This window comes from Strix aluco, chromosome Z (assembly GCF_031877795.1).
Source record: "Strix aluco isolate bStrAlu1 chromosome Z, bStrAlu1.hap1, whole genome shotgun sequence".
In the NCBI taxonomy this organism is placed as follows: domain Eukaryota; kingdom Metazoa; phylum Chordata; class Aves; order Strigiformes; family Strigidae; genus Strix; species Strix aluco.
Window position 1 is genome coordinate 69,497,712 of NC_133971.1, and position 20,685 is coordinate 69,518,396.

General features: G+C 37.9%; 1 protein-coding gene across 2 annotated transcripts in view; it reads right to left on the reverse strand.

The window, feature by feature from the left end:
- The window catches only part of LRRC2 (leucine rich repeat containing 2), a 76,803-nt gene that overhangs the window by 29,731 nt on the left and 26,387 nt on the right, over positions 1-20,685 (reverse strand). For both annotated transcript variants that reach the window (XM_074813247.1, XM_074813248.1), the window contains exon 4: positions 9,943-10,099. In XM_074813247.1, the coding sequence (XP_074669348.1) occupies positions 9,943-10,099 (157 nt within the window). The remainder of the gene's footprint in view (positions 1-9,942; positions 10,100-20,685) is intronic.

The window sequence follows — 20,685 nt, forward strand, 5'->3', positions numbered from 1 at the left end:
AGAATCTGGTGTTTCATGGGATTTGGATGACACTGGGGAGAATCTCTCTACAGTACATCTCAAGTGCTCAAAACAATGTCATAATAGTGAGCTAGTCCTTAAGACACTAATGCTTACTTAAACTCCTTCCAAAGCAAAAGTTGTTTTAGAGAAGCTCACCTTTTGCAATGAGTGGAAATCCTTACCAGAGGCCAGATGGTGCTTCCACAGGAAAAGACAGAGAAGAAACAGAGAATTGAAAGCCCCACATGTGTTCCCTGAGAAACTGCTGTTGTCAGAGGCAGAGGCATGAGGTGTGATGACCAATACTAGCAGCCACCAAATCACACAGCATTTTACATAAATCCCAGTCTCGCTTAGACATGACACGGTCCTCACATGATGGCTGGACTACCCAAATCTTTCTCACAGGTGGCAGACAAGCTGTATGTCATAAGAACTCTGTCATATTAATCCCTACAGTTTGCAACAGAGAAAAATATAGAAGCTTCCACTCAGCTTCTTCCCAGTTTTAGCTCTGCCAGAAATAGAAACTCAGGTGGTATTTCAAAATTCAGCTGTCCTTCTATGAAGGCAACTTTGTCTTTCCTATTTGCTCTGAAGTCCTGTTTTAGTTAAAATATCGGAAGCAAAATTTTCAGTAAGACTACAACAGGCATTGTTTTGGCAGTACATTACTGTGCCACGAGGTTATTGGGGCTGATGCAAGACAGTAATAGAAGCGACTTAATCATGTAAATGTGTGAACTGCCTTATTTCCTGATTTTTAAACACATAAAAGTAATAAAAATTTAGCCTATCCATGATGAGGCCTCACCAGGTTTAGTATCATGATGTAGACAAATAACCATATTACATCACATGTTAAGTGGCATAAACATCACTTTAGCACCTCACTGCAACAGAATAATCACTGAAGCAGAAATGCCTTAAAATAAAATAAGGAATCAGAGAATTGCAAATTAACTGCTCATCCAAGTAATCCCTCAGCAAAGGACAGAAAATCCCATTGGAATGAAACTACTTACTTATTAGCACTGGAATGTTTTGTCTTTTCTTTCAGTGATGGAATATTGTACTGAAATGGGTCTGTCTGGAATGGAGTTAATGTTCTTCATAGCAGCCCATATGTTGCTATGCTTTGCATTTGTGACCAAACAGTGATGATAATACACCAATGTTTCCATTATTGCTGAACAGTGCTTACACAGCATCAAGACTTTCTCTTGTTTCTCTCTCTGCTGCCCCAGTAAATCAGCTAGGGGTGGACAAGAGGCTGGGAGGGGTCAGGACTGAGACACTGACCCAAATTGACCAAAGGAATATACCATAGCATATAACATGTTCAGCAGTAAAAGGTGGGGGCAGGGAGAAATGGATGGGTGTTTTCCAATGTGGCTATTGCTCAGGGACTGTCTGGGCATTGGTCAGCTGGTAGCAAGTGATTGCTTTTGCATCCCCTGTTCATTTGTTTGCTTGCTTGTTTGTTTTTCTTCACTGATTAAATGGTCTTCATCCTGATGCATGAGTTTTCTCACTTCCACCCTTACAATTTTCTCACCATCCTGCTGTGGGAGACTGAACAAGGAGCTGCAGGGGGCTGAGCAAACTGTGTGAGGCTTAGATGCCTATGACTGTTAACCCACAACAGATGTATTTGCTAACTTTTCAGCCACTGAAATTTCTACCTCTCAGTTCCATTAGTAGCTGGAGAACTAATGCAAACAAGACATCTAGTGTCACCAACATCCTAGTCACCCTCTTGTCTAACTCAGCTCAGATGAGTCATCTCCAGTGCATAAGTAGGACACATGGAGCAGAACTGCTTACAAAAAAAAAAAATTAACAGCCTGTCTGGGCAGAGTGATGGAGAAAAACACATCTTCCCTTTCTGACTTTCCTGCCTTCTGAAACCATGGCTTTTCCAGTTTTTTTGTCCTTTCACAGTTTCTAACATGTATGTCAATGTTCACAATTTGGTTTGTCCCAGCTTGCAGGCATGAGAAACCAAGTAAGTAGAAGATGCATCACATTTTTTCTTGTCATATATAAACTCTGTAATCTGACAGAAGTATATTACAGAATCTACAGTCAATTGCCAGTAATTGCTGTGGCTAAAACTATGCAAATTATTAGAAAAAGCCATGAGTCTTACAACTTAATTTAATTCTGATAACAAACTCAGGACAATATAGATGAGTGGAATACCATTCACTGAGATCTGCCTGTGGGAAGCAATCCCTTACAATTCTGTGTAACAGCTGTTTTTTTCACCTCTGGGCTCTCCAGTGGATTAAGTTATGCCACCTGACAGCTGAGCAGTAGTGAAACATTAACCGTCCCTCTAGGACCATAAGACATACATAGGATTTACCAGGACCTCCTGGATAGAACCATTACACTACAACTTCACATAATTCCATTTTTTGATCTATCATATTCCGTCTTAAAAATATTTTGGTTTTTACATCTGCTGCTCTTATGGAAAAACAAAGTTACAGAGTTTCATCCCTTTCATGATTTGGAATGGTCTTTGGATTGCCAGTCTGAATTTATTTGTAGAAACTTTATAACCATTAATTCTTTTGCCAAGTTTATCTTTAAATAGCTCTTTTTCTGGTGTTTACTTCTCTGATGTTTTCATAGGTAGCAGATATATCAGAATTTATTTTACTAGCCTGAATAAACCAATACTTCTAATCTCCTCTCACGAAATAAAAATTCACCTCCTCAAATGGTCCCAATAGACTTCTTTTGCATCTGTTTCCATCTGAAATAACTTTTCTTGAATCTGGGTGACAACAACTTCATGTATGTATCATATTGGATTCTCCTTCTGTGGCTGTTAGATTAAGAATTTTGTTTCTTTATTTGCATTTAATGAGCTCATGACTTACTGCACAAATTACTAGCTCCTGAGTACATGACCTTGAACTCTGCAATCACGAGTTTAATCTCCCTACTTTTTTGGAAGCCTACCAGTTCATCCAGATTTTCATATTTCCTCCTGTTTGTGCAATGACAATAACACCCAGACCATGCCAGCAGAAAATTTCAGTAACCCAGTTCCTCAGAATAATTAAGAAATAAACTTTAGACTGATCCTTGAGAAACTCCACAAGTGATCTTTCTCCTGACCGATACTTCTCTTTGCAAATGAGTGCCTTGTTGCCTCTGCTTTAGCAAGTCCTTTGCTCATTTTTGCAACTGTTGAATCAAAGTCCATTTTCTTAGATTTAAACATTGATTTTCACCGTATCAAACACTTTATGGGATGCTAGATAGACAAGATCTACTACTTGAAGTTCAATCATCTTCTCAGAAGAAAGACAGAAACCAAATGAGTTGGGCACAACTTGCTTTTCCTTTATAAATTTTTAAGTTTAACCTAGTTTCCATTCAGGTCCATATCTCTAATTACTCCTTCCTCTAAAAAAAGGATTAAAATTCTTACAAGCAACAACCTACACAGGGATAGAATTAGGTTATATGAGTTGACTGAATGGTAATCCAGGTTATACAGACTCAGATCTTTTCCTTTCTCAGGCAGAAGGGCTAAGACTGTCACTGTCCTTTTCCCCTAGATCTGCTAAACAAGGCTGCTAGGCTGTTTCTGTCAGAGAAAGAGCACAAAGATATAACTATAAGACAACACTCATGGCAATTCAAGATTCTCAAATCCAGGTATCTTGACCAAAGGAGTGCAAAATTAGGGAGCAAAGAATCCCTAAATAACCTTCAAAAGGCATATGTATTGTCAGTATGATTCCAATCATTCTCACCCACATTTAGAGTTTATTGTAATAACAGCAGGAGCATTGTGGGGGGTGAGGGGTAAGGCAGTATAAACAGCTTTCACTACCCTGTAACCTGTATTTAGGGGCTTATTTATATCTTCTTAGTGCAGAAGTTCTCCACTCTTAAGTATAGTACCCAGCCACCACCAGGCCTAATGAGCATGCAGTACAGCCATTGAGGCAGCCTTAGGGAGGGATAGAGGAGGTGACACCCCTTTCACAGCTGCACAGATGTAGAGCAGGATTTGACCACCACACCTGACACCTCTACATTTAAATAATACTCAAGGACAATTTCTCAATTAAAAGTAGTAATAATAAAATAATTGCTGCTACAACACTGTTGTTAACTATGCTTAATGGCACTGAATTTTCACTTCTATAAAAAATGCAAATTAGGAAGCTAAACAGATAACAACTCTGTATTTTCCAAGGAGAGGCAATAAAAGCAGTAATGAAATCCATGGGTTCCTTGGCAGTTTCATAATGAAGAATATTTTATATTTAAGTGGGAGTTGCAATGCCATAGTTGTTACCTGAGATAGCCCTTATTCCTAGTTTAAAATTAATTCTTAATTCATTATTTTAAAAAACTAAACCAGTATTTAGACTCTATAATTTCTGATGGGCAATGCAGCATAGTAATAATGATAATGCAACTTCACCATTTAGACAAGCCTATATTAGTGCTCCTAACAGGGTGTCAGAGACAAAATACAGATGAGGTTACAGAGAGTCTTTCTTATCTAAAGATCTCATTAAATGCAAGTGCAGATTCACTTGTATAAACTGAAGTAAAATGCAAAGAAAATTTTTGCCTTGAGCTGCAGTGATCTGTAGCAGCTTCCTATGGGTCAAGACAAAAAGTCTCCTATTTCTGGTCTTTTCTGCTATATCAGTGACTGTCTTTGATTTATTTGAAAGGAGTTATTGATGTTCAATCTTACAGGTAACAGTTAAACATCAATTTTTATTTTTTTTTTAACTTCTGTTCAAAGCATCCAAGCAAAGGAGGGATGAAGACTTCCTGAACTCCTTTTCCATAACAAAGTTGCAAAACCTTTTTTTGCCACTAGGGCTTATAAAAGCTGTAGCACAGTAACAGAATGACGCTGGGTTAGTAAAATTCATTCTTTAACCAACCTTCATGTGTTCAATTAAAAAAATTTAAACATGCTGAGAGAAATTGCAAATGACTATTACAAACAAAAAATAAAAAAAGATAAAACTTGGGATCTTGGTCTATGGTCAGAAGAGAATACAATGGAAGGGTAAAAGAAAGAAAAAGAATGTTTTCTTGTAGTAAAATAGAGGTAGAAAAACATTAAGAAATTCTTGTGGTCTAAGTGGTAGAGAGAGATACCTTCAGAGAAAAAAATGTAGCATAGGGGTCTACTGAAAGGGCTGAAAAGAAAATTAATGAAAAAAAAATGCAATGAGATGAACTGAAGATATTTTAGTAGATCAGAAATTGTATGGAAAAGTATGTGACTTCCTTTTTTAATGTGAGCATATAAACTGAAACATAGACTCTTATCTCCCTGGAGATCCCCAAAAAAGTGTCTATCTCCCAAGAGCAAAGTAGAGCATAAGCTCAGTCTCCAGGCTGAAAAATAGTTTCTGAACATCAGAAATAACCATGGGGTAAACTGTTTAGGAACAGTAGAACAATACATTTTGATCACCTTGGAAACTGAAAAAACTTCGTTAAAACTTTTCCATCATAACCAGAATGGTGTGCACAGCCTCCAACATTCCCGCTGTGATCCAAGTGAAGACTGAGAAATAAACCACAGAGTCTGCTAATACCAATCTGCTCTGTGTAGAAGGAGCATGTTCTAACATTGTTATATATAATGTAGTCACACAAAGCAATATGACAAAGTCAATAGATAAGAATCTTTTCACAAAAATAATTTATGTAATGAGTAGTTTCCATGGCAGTGTTTACAGTCTGAGGTCAGTACCCAATGGCACTATTTAAAATCCTTTCAAGAAATTCAGCTTAATAAGGTACTGGCCTTTGCAAGATCCAATGATGTTGAAATTTGTTAAAGCAGTATGTTTGTATTACATTTTAGTACAGTATTCCCATTTTTGATAGGTTAAGCGGATGATAAAAAAGATTATTTCCTCTCTAGTTGTTCCAATAAAAAGCACAATTTTGTACTTCTGTGATGCACTAAGGGTTAAATTTTGAGGAGCTTACCAGCTGTTCCAGTAAGAGCAAGCCATCATTTGAGCAGCTAGTGTCAAAGCAACTGACATCCTCCTAGAAACAGTCAACTTGCACCAGAGGTGTTTAATACTTCCTCTTCAAATGAGGAGTATAAACAAAATTTTCCTCAGTGGTATACAGGACTGAGCTGTTGAACAGATAATACTCAATACTGAATAAATTGCAAGGGTAAGAGATGAGTCTGCAACTCCTCAGAACTAGACTGCATTTAAACCGAGAATATGTATTTCCTTCTTGGAAACTCACACATCAGCACACTGAGAATCTTATTAATAGAAAAAAGCTATTTTAGGTATCTGAAGTCATTTAAAACTGTATTACTTATAGTTTTCCCCTCTGAGTTCTAGGAAATTGGATTAATGTTATGCACAAATGAAATTTTATACTGTGAGGTAGGGAGAAGACCAAAAATCCCTGTGATTTCTTATTAAAATATGTCTCAAAAGCACGGTTATTTTTCCTCTTAAATATTTGGCATATCAAAAATGTGAGAGAACATAATAAGGTACAAAATTTCATTAACAGCTCTTTGAGATGTTTCATGAATAATTTGTGAGACAAAAAATTCTGATACAGTCTCACTATCCTATCCCAGCACAAAAGCTTTGAGATCACATGAAAATGCAGTTCACTGTGAATACAGGAATATATTGTATCGGATATTTTAACAATTACTAATGTACTAGCACTAACTGATATACAGCAACTGCACTGCAGCCATGCAGAGCCAGAACTGCAAACTCACCCAGAAGCCATTGCCAAAGAATATCCCCCAGCTACATCCCTGCTCATGTTTATTTCTGTTATTCCTGAGAAAACCAGACCTGACAACAACCTCATTTTGTGGTTTTCTCCATTTTTGTTCACTTGCTTCCCATAAAAATATTTGCTATTACACAAAAAGGATCAAATCAAAAGTATTCTCATCTGTCTTCTGATCCAAATTTGATCTGTTCAAGTGCATAGGTGATTATAGCTAAGAGTAAGATTTGAAATATCTGAGAATGGATTCAAGTCTTTCTTCTGTCTGATTCAGAGTAGGGAATTCCCTTCTATATCAGGTAAAACAGGAACATGAACTTAGTTCCTACAGACATTTTAGTCCAGAGACTGCTACTGCAGCAAAACTTTTTTTGATTGAAAATATTCTTATCATCTCCTGTTCTCTCACACCTTTGGTGCCCTCTTATGAGAATCAAAAATAGTTTGAACATGGTTCACCAGTTTAGTTTCTGCTGGATTATTTGTTGATCTAAACTTGGCTTCATTTCTGTCTGAAGATTAAAGACTCAGCAGCATGTGTGTCACTGCCAACTTCAACCATCTGTCATTACTCTCAAGTATGTTTTAGCTGTGATATTTACCTACTTGCTGCTGTTTTGTAAACAGAACACAAAATGATGAATAACTTAGCACTTAACCTTTCCAGAGACCTTATCTTCTGATTTAGCACCCAGTCCTCACTCCTTGCTTAGATAGAGCTCTCAAACCAAACCTACATCAATTATTTTCCCTGTAATAATTTAGCAGCTAGATGACTAAAGTATGAAAAGTTTCATTTTGAAGCAGTATCCAAAAACTTCAAAATATCTGTAAAAATGTCTTATTAAAATAATTAACATTACAACACATATTAGTGTATGTCTGTATGCATATATAGTACATGAAATAAAAGTATAGCCATTTGCAAGCAATACCACCATACATGTCAACAAAGAGAACATAAAATAAATTGAGACAAAACTTCTCCATAATTTACACCATAACAACAAGGGTGCCCCCACTGCATTACTAATAGATGGTCAACACAGGACGTTCACTAAGACTGAAAATCATTAAGCAGTTTGGCAAAAATGCACTGAACAGTTCAGTTGCACAGTCCTGGGGTGACTTTTTTGTATTCTTTTTAAATTATGTTGGTGAATCTGTGTCTTTGTCTAGATAGGCTAGAATGACTGCTGTGATGTAGAATTACTGTATAAATAGCATATACAGCTAACCTAATTTGTTAATTTGGTTATGCAGTGTCTCAAAAAGGTTCAAATCCAGGTTTCTCCAGATGAGTGTTTTGTACAGCCATGACTGCCCTCATTTAATGAATCTTGAAAAAAAAAATTCTGAACAAGAGTTCACTGTTAAGAGGATAATGGTCAGTGGTGTAACATTGTGTCTGAGGCAGGACCTACAGCAAACATTTTTCTAATATTCACTGGCCCTTCCAGTCAAACATTTACATAAAAAAGCAGCAACAAAAACATTGAAAGGAAGAAAGCAATATGTTGGGTATAAGCTAGAGGGATGTACATACTGGGGGGAAAGTGAATAAATGGGAATGACATGAAAGCTACTGATGAGCAGAAATCACATCATTTAAATGCAAGTGAAAGAACAGTGATTGCTACTAGAAGCATTTGTAACTCTTTTCCTTGTTTCCCAAGAAAGGTCTGAAATGACTTCTACGTTACCCTTTACAGAGAATTAGTTACACTAGAATGATCTGGGTTTGTGTCTTTATTCTGGAAACAGACTTTTATTAGCATTCATCATCACTTTTTCTTGGGGATCATTTTCATTAATGATGCATAATATTACAAGAAGAAAGAAAAATCTTTCTTAGCCTTTTCCTGCCTCAGTTGTTAAGTGACTCCTTAAAACCTTGTGTTTAATGGTTTAGGGTAACCTCTATGTCCTTTCCACCTTCTTCCACACCACCTAGTAGAAGATGTTTGTCCATTAAACTCACTGACCCATCTGATTTCCATGGTCAAAGCGCTGACAAAATAGCTAGTGTTTATTTTATGTCCATTATCTCCTGCTTGTGTCTTGTTTATGATCGTTAGTGTATTTAGCCACCAGGTTGAAACTATAAAATGTATCTCGATGTCAGTGGGAAATTTTCTGTGTAAAATAAGTTAGTAAATAAATCAAAAGCATTAGTGTTACTCTACTAATAGGGTAGAAAAAGAGTAGAAAAGAGTAGAAAAGTCTAGCACTGATTTCTGTGTTTCAAGATGCTCTCTCCCTGTTTTTCTTAGTTAAAGCTATGATAACTATGGAGGTGGAGGTTTTAGTCTTTATCTTTTTTTTGAAAGTTGTTAGCTTTTAGTGTACATGAGGAATATCAGCCATGGGGAGAACTTAGGGCTGCTGCATTTAAAAACAAAGGCTGAGGCATTAGTACACCAGGGTGATAGACTCAACTCGGGGGCCTCATAATGGACCCAGTTTCCTCAGCTCTCAAAGATACCACTGGTTACAGCAGTAAATCCTTCTCAAACCACTACAGTCTTTCAAATGAGGTTTTTATATTGTAAGATCAGAATACACAGGACAACCAAACACTAATATTCTTGTTATTATGTAGCTTAAAGTAACAAAGGACAAAGTATGTAAGCATTAAGAATTTGTTACTCTAAAAACCCCGATGTCATGTCGGGTACACCGCTTTATTAAATGGGGATCATTACTGAACTAATTATAAAATTCAAAAGATTGATTTTATACATCATTATATTTTTGATTTCTTTTTACTACAATCTTATGTTTCACTTCACCTTGTTTGGGGATTATATCTCTGTAACAGTTCTACTTTTCTTAACACTGCCAGTTCTCAGGAAGAACTCTACATCTACTTGAACAGAATCAATAACTGCCTTGTAGTCAAATAACAAAAATGTGTCATTTTTTTCCCCATGTTTGAGCCATACTACACACATGGTATTGCATAAAATTGGGTAAATATATTTACAGCCGGAGAGCTCTAACAATTTAGAGGGGACTGTTCACTGGAGACAAGTGAGAAGACAATTATCAGTAAATGAATAAGAATATCCACGGATGTTAATTTTGCTGCAATATAGTTAAATGGCATAAGTATAAATAGCTGAATATCTTGAACCAACTTACCAATTTCCACTGGGAGATGGTTGATTTGATTTTTTGACAAGTCCAGTACTCTCAGATCTTGAAATAATGCAATGTAGGCTGGAATGGTCTGTATCAACGTATTGTACACATGCCATTCTTTCAGGTAGATCTGTTCTTTCAGAGAATCTGGAAAATCCTGTAAATGAAACAAGAACAGGTAAATAGAAAGCATCAAGATAGTATTTTGTTCTACCATGTTTCTAAATTCAGGGCAAAAATTTCACAGCCAAATGTCAAAACTTTGCCTTAATTATCTTGATGTAGAACAGCAGTTTGCCAAACCCTCACAGGAGCTGTTTGCTTTTGAAGAGCATTGCATCTGTCTGTCACCACATATTCATTTTTTAACTGCTAATGTAATCATTTTGCTCTAAAACTGAAACCTATCTGAAGTACTCAACCTATTTGGTGTCTCCCATATCATCTCCTCTTTCCAACTGAAGGATTTTTTTAAAACACATTTCAGTGCTTTAATTCACACATCAAGATGTAGTAAAATGCAATACGGAACAGAAGAGTATGTGTATGGAGAATATCTAAGTAGGATTTGCCACCAAAAATAAAATGTAATTACAATCTTAATACCTGCCACTGTTTCGAAATCCCTTTGCCAAGATGGAACACAGTTCAAGGAACAGAAACATTTCAGATAGGATACACCCTTATCACCTTTTGAAAGTCTTTTTTTCAAAGAAGTGACTTAACTTCTTATTTCAGCAATGATTGAAAATTTTTACTAAATTTCTTTAGGAAAATGAAAATACTCTATTTTTAAATCAGTTCGCAATTGCAATTAATTCTTGCTTTAGTGGTGTAGAATCTTTTTTTTAAGAATTCTAGTATTTTTACAAACCCAAAGCAAATAAATTTGTTTCAATTTTCAGATTCTATTCAGATTTCAATTCAAAACCTCCAATGTGTAACAGTTGGTGAAACTAAAAGTCTTAAAGCCTTTAATTCTTACAAAATTACTTTAGTTAATTAGTATTCAGGTCAGACAGACACATCTTTTATGTCATCAAATTCCTTGAACTTGAAACAGACAAAAATCAATTCATAAAGTTGAAGGTCAGATCATTTAAACTCCACTTTCTACAGCAGCGCATAATTTACCAGTCTGTCCTGGGTTTTATATCACTGTGTATTGTTAACATCTGGAATAAATAATCTGAATGAGGTGCTATCACTAACTTTGCTCCATAAAAAGAGATGTAAGATTTTCAGCCTTTAATTTCTTTATGACTTCTAAATTTGTTTCCTGTGCATGAAGAATACAACACAGTAGGAATTACTGTTTTTTATACAGAGAACATTGCCCACTTTTTTTTTCCTTCTAGATTTCATAGATCCCCCAAGACATTAACAAAAAGGATCCATTTTAATTATTTTTTATTCATTCTAAACTAGGAATAGTGCTACTAAACTCTTAACTAAACTAAAACATCTAATTGTAATTAAAGATATACTGGACTGTTGATCATCAGCTGTTATTTGTTTGGTTTTTGCTGCCTCTAATTTCAGTTCTTTTCAAATTTACACATGCAGAAATTTAGCCTATATATGTAGTTCTGCCTTGCTACCTGCTCTTCCATATTTGACAGGGACCTTGCTTCATTTTCCCACTAGGTGTATATTGTATTGTGATCCATCTTCTATATTTCTCAGTTTATGGCAGTTAAAAAATAAAATGCCTGAAATGCCTCGGAGCTGGTAATTAGAAATCTCTCCAACCTTCTGGAGTGGGTTTCCACTTCTCCACCTTCAGTGCTGCACATTTTTCTGCAGCAAAATAAAAGAATAAATACCAACTGCAAATTCATTTAGTATTGTCTTTCCCAAATGTACAGAACTAAAAATGCAGTACATCATAGGGGACAGCATTTAGCTGGAGTGTCATAGATGCTGCTGTAGGGAAGAACCCTAATTCACAGAGAAAGCAGATGCAGAATAATCATACTGGAAGAAAAAAGATGTCTGGGAAACAGATACCATTTGCCACTGTATTTCTCCACAGTCCCGGTCTGTCTTGGTCTTTCTACTGATCTACTGGTTTTTTGCACCTTGTTGTCACAACCAACCATCTCCAGCTCCTTAGTGGCAGATACAGCAGGGAGCAAAGGGGAACACTTGCCCCTGTGAAGCCAACAGCCTTGTTGTTCTCCTAGATCGAAGGGGATATCCCACAAACTTCTCCTTGATACATTGAAAACAGTGCAGCACACAAAGCACTCTCTCAGATTAACATCAAACTCCATAATTTTAGAAAAATTAAGCCAAAATATTTTAAAACTTGTTTATTATTTATCCAAAGAAAATAATTTTTTTAAATCTTTATTTCTGTATTAAGGGTAGTTTAAAGGACCAAGATAATCTTGTGCAGCAACTGAAATAAATTCAGACATTACTTCGGAAGAATGGAAGGAGGTTTCATTCTTCTACCAATTGCCCTGACTTATTTTTCTTTCTTGAAATTATTTCTTTATATCTTATAATCATATATACAATTTGCAAATGTAAGTTTACAAATACTTTGCTATAATGTGGTTTTTTAGCATTCTCCATCTTACAATAGATTTTATTTGTGTTATTGAAACATAAATTGATATGATACTTTACTTCATTTACAAACTAGACAGGATAGGAACTGAAATTTGCACAAGCTTTACATTTGCTTTACTCTCGGATTCCCTTGTGTTCTTTTGTAATCTTCTGCTGCCACGCTAAAACTGGCAGACTGCTGATAAATTGTTCCATGAAGACTGACACTTGGAGGATAGCCAGTTCTTTGCCTTTAACAGCAAAACAATACATCAAACTCCTTTGATTTTTGGGAGAGAAAAACTAAACGTATTAAAAATAAATAAATAGCAAACATACAAACATTGCTGATTATACTATTGCTAATTAGGAGATAATTTACCTGCTACTCATGAGCCTGAACTAAAATTGTGATCAAAGCTCTGAGAAGTTTCAATTCTGTTTCTTTTCCAGCTATGTAATTTTATCTGTCATGGGCTAAACCAAAACCTTGGATCCAAATCTCCATCATCTTCGAGGGAGTTTGGAGCTAGTTCCAAAACTAGTATGTCTCAGGGCCACCTGTATTACCTGACTGAGTCAGGAATTTTATATTTCTGGGGGGAAAAAATCTCTCTGGAAGTTAAATAAGCACAAGAGAGATTTTCCCTGTCCATTCAATGCAGCAATTCTACTTGACCCTTTGTGGCAAATAAATACCTCACTGTCACTAACAGTTGGGAATAACAAATGGAAATTCTCTGTTCTCTGTGAAAATACATATCATGTCAGACGATAAAACCAGCAGAACAAACACAAATGTAGTAACTAATTTGCTGCCTTTTTCTGGGAAGTAATGATATGCAAAAAGGTAATGATTTATGAGTAAAGACTTTTACCATCACTCATTGATTTACTTGTTGTGCACATTTGACATTATAGTTGTTTAAAGTAGGTATGTATCCAGATCCTCTGCTTAGGTAAAGCAGTACAGCCAAGAACGGTCCAGCTCTTTATTTGAGGGAACATCATCACCTTTCCTTTGACAATATTAATATCACAAATTCAAAAATTTATTTTTCCTGAATATTTTCTGAAAATCATTTAAAATTCACTGATTCACTAGAGAATAAACATTCATTAGTTAGGAGCAGAGAGTAAACACTCAGGGGAAGAACAGAGTTAAAGTGAATTCATTGAAAAATTCATATGCATATTCATGACATTTCACCACAGTTTTCATTCTGATCTAATAGCGATGCCATTTCTCTGAAGAACTAATTTTACTCAGTAGATACATGTTTACATGTATAAAGGATCTCAGTTAAATATTTCATCCACTCTCCATCATTCTCTCCTAGGCAACTGATTCAATCATGCTATTCAAGAGTCCAAAGTCCTTATACAGCTCCTTTTCATGGTGGGTTTGCCTGGAAAACTCTTAGATAAATAAAAAGTTTTTCTGAAGCATACCTTGGGAACCTCAAATTACTTGTGGCAGACTACACCATTCTCATTCTGTCAAGTCCCAAGAAAACACATGAAGATTTAGGAGACTCACTGCTGGGGCAGTACCACTGCTTTCTGCCCGTTTTTTGTAGAGAAGTGAAAACACTGTCAGATTTCATTCACAACATCAGATTATGAGACTAGCCCATTTGTTATTAGAAGACCTTTTCTTGCCTAATTACAAATATTAATTCGTTACTGTTCCCAACTGGCAGAAATGCACCACACAGGGATGTGCACACTTGAGTCATAAATATTTGGCTGGTATGTAAAAGAGGAGGCAAGGAACACTGAACCTTGAGGATGTTGTCACACAGCCTCTCCCAGCTAGAGCTTTGAGAGACAAAGGTAAAACTATCTCATCACTGCAGTTATCAACCGCTGCCCACAGCCAGAAGCTAACCACCCTGGACAGGCATGGCCAGACCAATACCCAAGTTACAGGAGGACTTTCAAATTCAGAGGGACTCAATGAGTAGATAGATGTTCTTCAAGTAGAGCCTTGATACTAATCCTACTTACAATGTTGTAATTCAGATTTCCATTAAGTTAGTATGACCACACTGTTAGAAAAACATTGTCACTCTGTTAGAAGTGTGGGAAAAGCAAAACAGCAAAAAATCTGCAAAACACACACTTCCTTAACACATGGTCCCCAGAACAAACACAGAACGGGATGGAGATCCAGTGATTTTTGTTGCCGTGGCACCAAGGAGGAATGCGAAGCAAGGTGGAGGCTGTGCGGTCCCGTTCTTCCACTTTTCTCAAGGAACATTTGACATGACTATGCAGATTTATCTCCTGCTCTTCCCCTTCTCTCAAGGACTGCTTTGCAGTACTCTGCAGACCTTATCTCTCTTTCTTCCTCTTTTCCCACAAAAACAGCACACACCTTGCACCAAGGAATGTGCTGTGTCATTACTCAAGAAACAATGGCTTGACCACAGTCCCACCCACTCACACGTATGTACTTAAATAAATACTACCCTGAGTTTGTATCTAACTCGGAGTGACAGTAATCTGATACCAAATAAGAGGGATAGATCAATGGGTTTGTGCTCCTCGCTCACCCCACCCCCTCCCAGAAGGGACACCTTTTGGTAAGATTTGGGCCCTCGGCTACACCAAGTGATTACCCAGGAATTAAGTGTGTGTGATTGCAATTGGGGTTTTTTGTGTGTAGTGCTATATAGCCAACCTGCAGTTTGTGCATTTTTCGTAGGCAATCTCAAAGACTCTGTAGATGTTGCATAAGAATAAACTGTACTATTCATGAACCTGATTGCTTCTCTTGAATGCCACCAGACCCACAGCATACGGGCTGTTCATGCATCTGGTGTCAGGCCTATAGTCACGGCCCCAATTGACATACCTATTAAGAGATAAATCCAGCTGCCCCTGGCCCCTCTAATCTCTGAGGACTGGCTAGAATGCAAGGGGATTCATCTCTTACCAAATTAATTCATCACCTTAAATGAAACATTAAATTGGCATCACAGACAGGATTGCCATGGATAAACTGCTGCAGGAACATAATTGTGCACCATCCCAGGCAGGGATAGAACAGGCCCCGAAATTTTGGAAAGACAAGGATAAAGTAGTAGAATGACTAATACAGTGTGAGTCGACAAAAAGTAAAAATAGGAAAAGGTAAAGGAGTTATTTGTGCAGTCCTGGGGGCTTGTTTATCATGTATGAAACAGGAAATCAAAAGGCCACCCCCTACAGATTACAAATGTAGAATATCAAGCCATGGAATCAGAAAATAAGGTACTTAAAACATCACTGGCTTTCAAAAGGGAGACTTGGGGAAAAATGGTAAAATGAATAGATATACAATTCTGTAAAGAAATGCTTCCTAAGAGCCAGTCTAAACCTTCCCTGGCGCAACTTGAGGCCATTCCCTCTTGTCCTATCGCTTGTTACTTCCTTAAACCACACATACCATACCCTAGTCCCCTGCTGAATTAACTAAATTACAAGAAAAATATCCCAGACACCCAGATGAAAGGGAAACAGAGTATGTATGGTGAGTTTTCCTCACAGGTAGAGATCAGGTCTTGTTAAGTGAGAAAGAGGCAGAAGGTTATTGGGGACCTGGAGTTTTCCTAACTATCACTCCAGGTGACTACAATTACTCAATAACTATTTGAGCTGCTTATTGGGCTGGAGGCATAGACCCACAGGAGAGAGGAGATCCTCTCATGATTACAACTTCAGGATTTTCAGATCTAGAACCCTCTGTGCAAGAGGCAGCATGCATACAAGCAATGTATGAAAGGGATGTATTACGTCGATCCCAAATGCTGGCTCCTACTGATCTGGCCAGATTGACCCCTCTCATTTGTGGCCTTCCAGATAGTCTAAAAAGATATGTATCAAATGTCCAAGATCATATTCATGTGCACCATGCTGCAGCAGCATCCCAGCCACCTAGAGAGGCAAATTCACATACCTACCTGGAGTGAATTCATTCAGGAATTGGTGAATTACGGGTGCCACATGAGGTGGATTGGACCGACCTCTGGAAAACCACCTGAAATTCCCTGGTGAGTCCATCAAATTCAGGCTGACACACATAGACCAGAATCTAAAAAGCGATTTGATCCAGATCGAAATACCTTATGGTGACAAGCTCTAGCCTTAGCAGCATCACGCCAGCTTTTGAATGGTATGACTACAGCCGACCTCCAAGTTTTGGTCCAATTATTAGAACAAAAACCAGAACAAAATAAACCTAGTCATCTGGCTGGACACAAGTCCACATCTGCCGGATCTGTACCTTCAGCCCCGCAGCAGGACTTGATTGATTTAAAAGATCCCCCAACAAAGAACTTGCTTTCCCGGGAAGGACAGTGAGCCACCCTCCCCGGTGTGTTTTAGCTTTACAGTGGCTCTTGAATAAATGTCGTGACCCAATTATCAGTATCCTGACTGGCCCAAAGAAAATTTGTATAGATTTTCTTATTGACACAGGCACACAGGTGTCAGCAATTAGTGAAGAAACTGCAGAATATTTAAATGTGAAACCTGGCCGTCGCAAAGTAGCTGTTACAGGAATTGATGGCATCATAAAGAGATGTCCGACTGCAAAAATTACTCTGTGGCTCCCTGGGGAAAAAAAGGTTGACCCGACTTGAAGTTCTGGTAGGAGCTGCCAGCAGTAACATATTAGGATTCAACCTATTGTATGGCAGAGTGTGGAAACTCCCTGATGGATCAGTATGGAGTTTCACTGGGCAAGGTGAACCTAAAAGTATCAATTTGTTAGAAATAGCTATAGCTCTGCCCCCATCAAAAATTACTAATGTTAAACAATACCCCCTGCCATCAGCTACACACTGCAGTATTGACGGGGTGGTTGCAGACCTAGAAAAAAGAGATATTATTACTCACACGCATTCTCCCTACAACTCTCCAGTGTGGCCAGTGAGAAAATCAAATGGACAGTGGTGACTCACAGTTGATTACAGATGACTGGATGCTAACACTGCCCCATTGACAACACCTGTGCCAAATATAGCAGAATTAGTGACCCAGCTACAGGGAGCATCTCATTCCTGGATGGCGACCCTAGATATTAAAGATATGTTTGTCATGATCCCACTTCGGGAACAAGATAAGGATCAGTTTGCATTTACTTGGAAAGGAATATAGTACACCTTTAATAGGTTACCTCAAGGATACAAACACTCCCCCACCATTGCTCACAATGCCTTGGCGAAAATTTTAGCAGACATTTCTCATCTGCCAAGTGTTTCAGTGTATCAATACATTGATGACATACTAATAGGATGAGAAAAACCTGAAGAAGTTAGGCATGCCATGGAAAATACACAAGAAAAATAGACAGCTTTAGGATTGCACATTCCACCATCCAAATGTCAGCATAAGAGGTAAAGTTCCTAGGAGTCTGGTGGATTCAAGGAGCTGCCTCTGTTCCCCTGGACACCCTAGAAAAAATAGAACATGGACAGAATCCAGCTAGTAAAAAGGAATTACAAGTTTTAGGGACTTCAGATTACTGGTGCAAACACATCCCTGGCTTTTCTATTATTGCCCATCCTTTGTACAACCTACTCAAAAAGGGCAGATCATGGGAGTGAACTGAACAACATGAGATTGCATTAGATTTACTGGTTCAAGAATTAAGACTTTTCCAGCAATTAGGCCCTGTACACCCAGTTGATTCAATCCATGTAGAATGGGGATTCAGTGAACATGGCTCCCATTGCAATCTATGGCAACGAGGACCAGAAAGACCATTGGAATTTAGCTCTCACTCCTTCAGTGATACTGAAACCAGGTATTCAGATCTCGAGAAGGATTTGTTACCACAAGTACGAGCCCTGAGTCGAGCAGAACAGATAAGAAGGGAACAAAGTGTAATTATCCGGGGACCTTTCCGTCTTCTAGATGTAATCCAAAAGGGTGCAGCGCCACCCACTGGCATTGGTCAGAAGCCAACAGTCCGTAAATGGTATGCTTATTTGGAAAGCATTAATGAAATCACGCCTACTACAGAAGGTAACATCAAAGTATCTAAACTCCAAAAAGATATAGACAGCAATCTGCTATTTCAAACCCCACCAAGCAGACCATCTCCCATTAGGGAGGCACCTCCATTAAGAGAGGGCAACAACCTTAAAGGGGTATGGTTCACTGATGCATCATCCTACAGATGAAATAATGAGTGGATTTATAAGGCAGTGGGACTGAACGTGGCTACAGGAGACAGGCTAAGTGGGACAGGCAAAGGGAGTTCACAAGTAGGAGAACTCAGGGCAGTCCTACTAGCAGCACAGCATTGTGCCAACCATATCTATACTGACTCATATACAGTCTTTAAAGGAACAACAAAGTGGATAGGTCACTGAGCAGTTAACAATTGGCAAGTGAACAGAGTCCTAGTCTGGCAAACTGACAGCTGGAAACAATTGTTAGAAATAGGAGAACAGCAAACATTACATATTGGATGGGTGAAAGGACGTGATCAATCAACATCAATAGCTGCTCGATTTAATCAACAAGTCGATAGCCTTACCCAGTTGTGACAAGTGGATATTGTGAATAATGATCATGAATGGGAACACTTGCTTGAGTGGCTACACATAAAACAAGGCCACACTGGACAAGCCAATCTATATCGGGAAGGTATAGCCCGAGGATGGCCTCTTTCTCTAAAATTATATGAGCAGATAGTAACTGTCTGTTCACACTGTTGTTTACAGTTCACCAAATATCATCTGGGTAAAACACCTGCCTTACACATCCGGGATGGGAAAACACTGTGGCACACCTGGCAAATAGATTACATAGGCTGTCTATGACCCTCAGATGGAAAAAATATATCCTGGTGGGAGTAGAAGTTATTTCAGGAATTACCATGGCCACAACTGTTACTGCTGCCAATGGAGAAAACATAGTCCATAGTCTGAGAGAATGGTTTAGTACCTTGCCACTTCCAGAGAAGATTCAAAGTGATAATGGAACCCACTTTCCTGCTGCAACAGTACAAGAATGAGCAAAAGAAGAAGGTATCCACGGGTATTTCATACTCCATATTATCCCCTGGCCAATGGTATCATTGAGCGAACAAATGGCCTGGTCAAGCAATTTGCTAAAACCCATGAGACTGGATGGCATTTACGACTCTCCAATGCCATCTATCAATTAAACAATAGATGGGGTGGAAATGGCTGTCCCAAGAAGAAAGCTTTTTGTGTTACTGCTACAACTATAGCACCACAAGTGCATAAGAAACCTGGAGAATATCCTATGGGTTTCTATGCAGGACAAGGTTAGTCAAGCTACCACAGATTGGAATGGTAGCAATGGTACTAATCACTCCAAAGAATCTTTGTGCTTGGGAAGCAAAGGATAGTTCTGGAAAAATCCATTGAATCAATACCAGATGGATAATGCCCTCTTTCTAACCTGTTGTGCGCCAGTTAGACAGAAGCTGAGCGATTCTTCTTTTTGTTTTTACCGGTTACCCGTACCCCAGATGTTGGACAACTGCACCTGGAATGAAGGACTCCCCTATCCTAATCTCAAGTGTCCACAAGGATTATTAATTTTTATGTTTTGGTGTGATTCTGTTTTTAATTTCTATATGTGTTTGTAAACCAAATGTTTTTGGGAATGTAACTTTTTATTATGAACAAGGATGTCAACTGCAAGTTCCATGTTCACATGTTTAGTTAGATGATGCTTGTAGTTAGGATTAGCAACATGACATTTATAACCTGTATTGGAAAGATATGTTTTGGTTTCATGTGTTTTTATGTATTATGGAAATGGATGACACCCCACTGGAATCAAGAAAGTACTCAGAATGAGAATAGGCCAACTTTACCTGTCCAAACCACCCATGGTTTAGAGGATAACCTAGTCTTAACCTTGATAAAGGGATTTGCAATTGCCCTCAATGAATCTAGTATTACTGCTTGCTTGTCCATACCCAAATCTGTGGAAGACACCCTTCCCATGGGTACTCTTCCCACAGATAGAGCAGGAAGTCTGCTAAGACTGTGGAATACAAGTGGTATCATCCATATAATAAATGCTTATTCCTCAGATAGAAAGCCAGTTGCTGTGCGACTTGATCAACCATTCAATTTTCTACCATTGACAAAACAAATTGTACATATTTATGTATTATGCAACTGAAAATATAACTCTCCTCTGTAATTG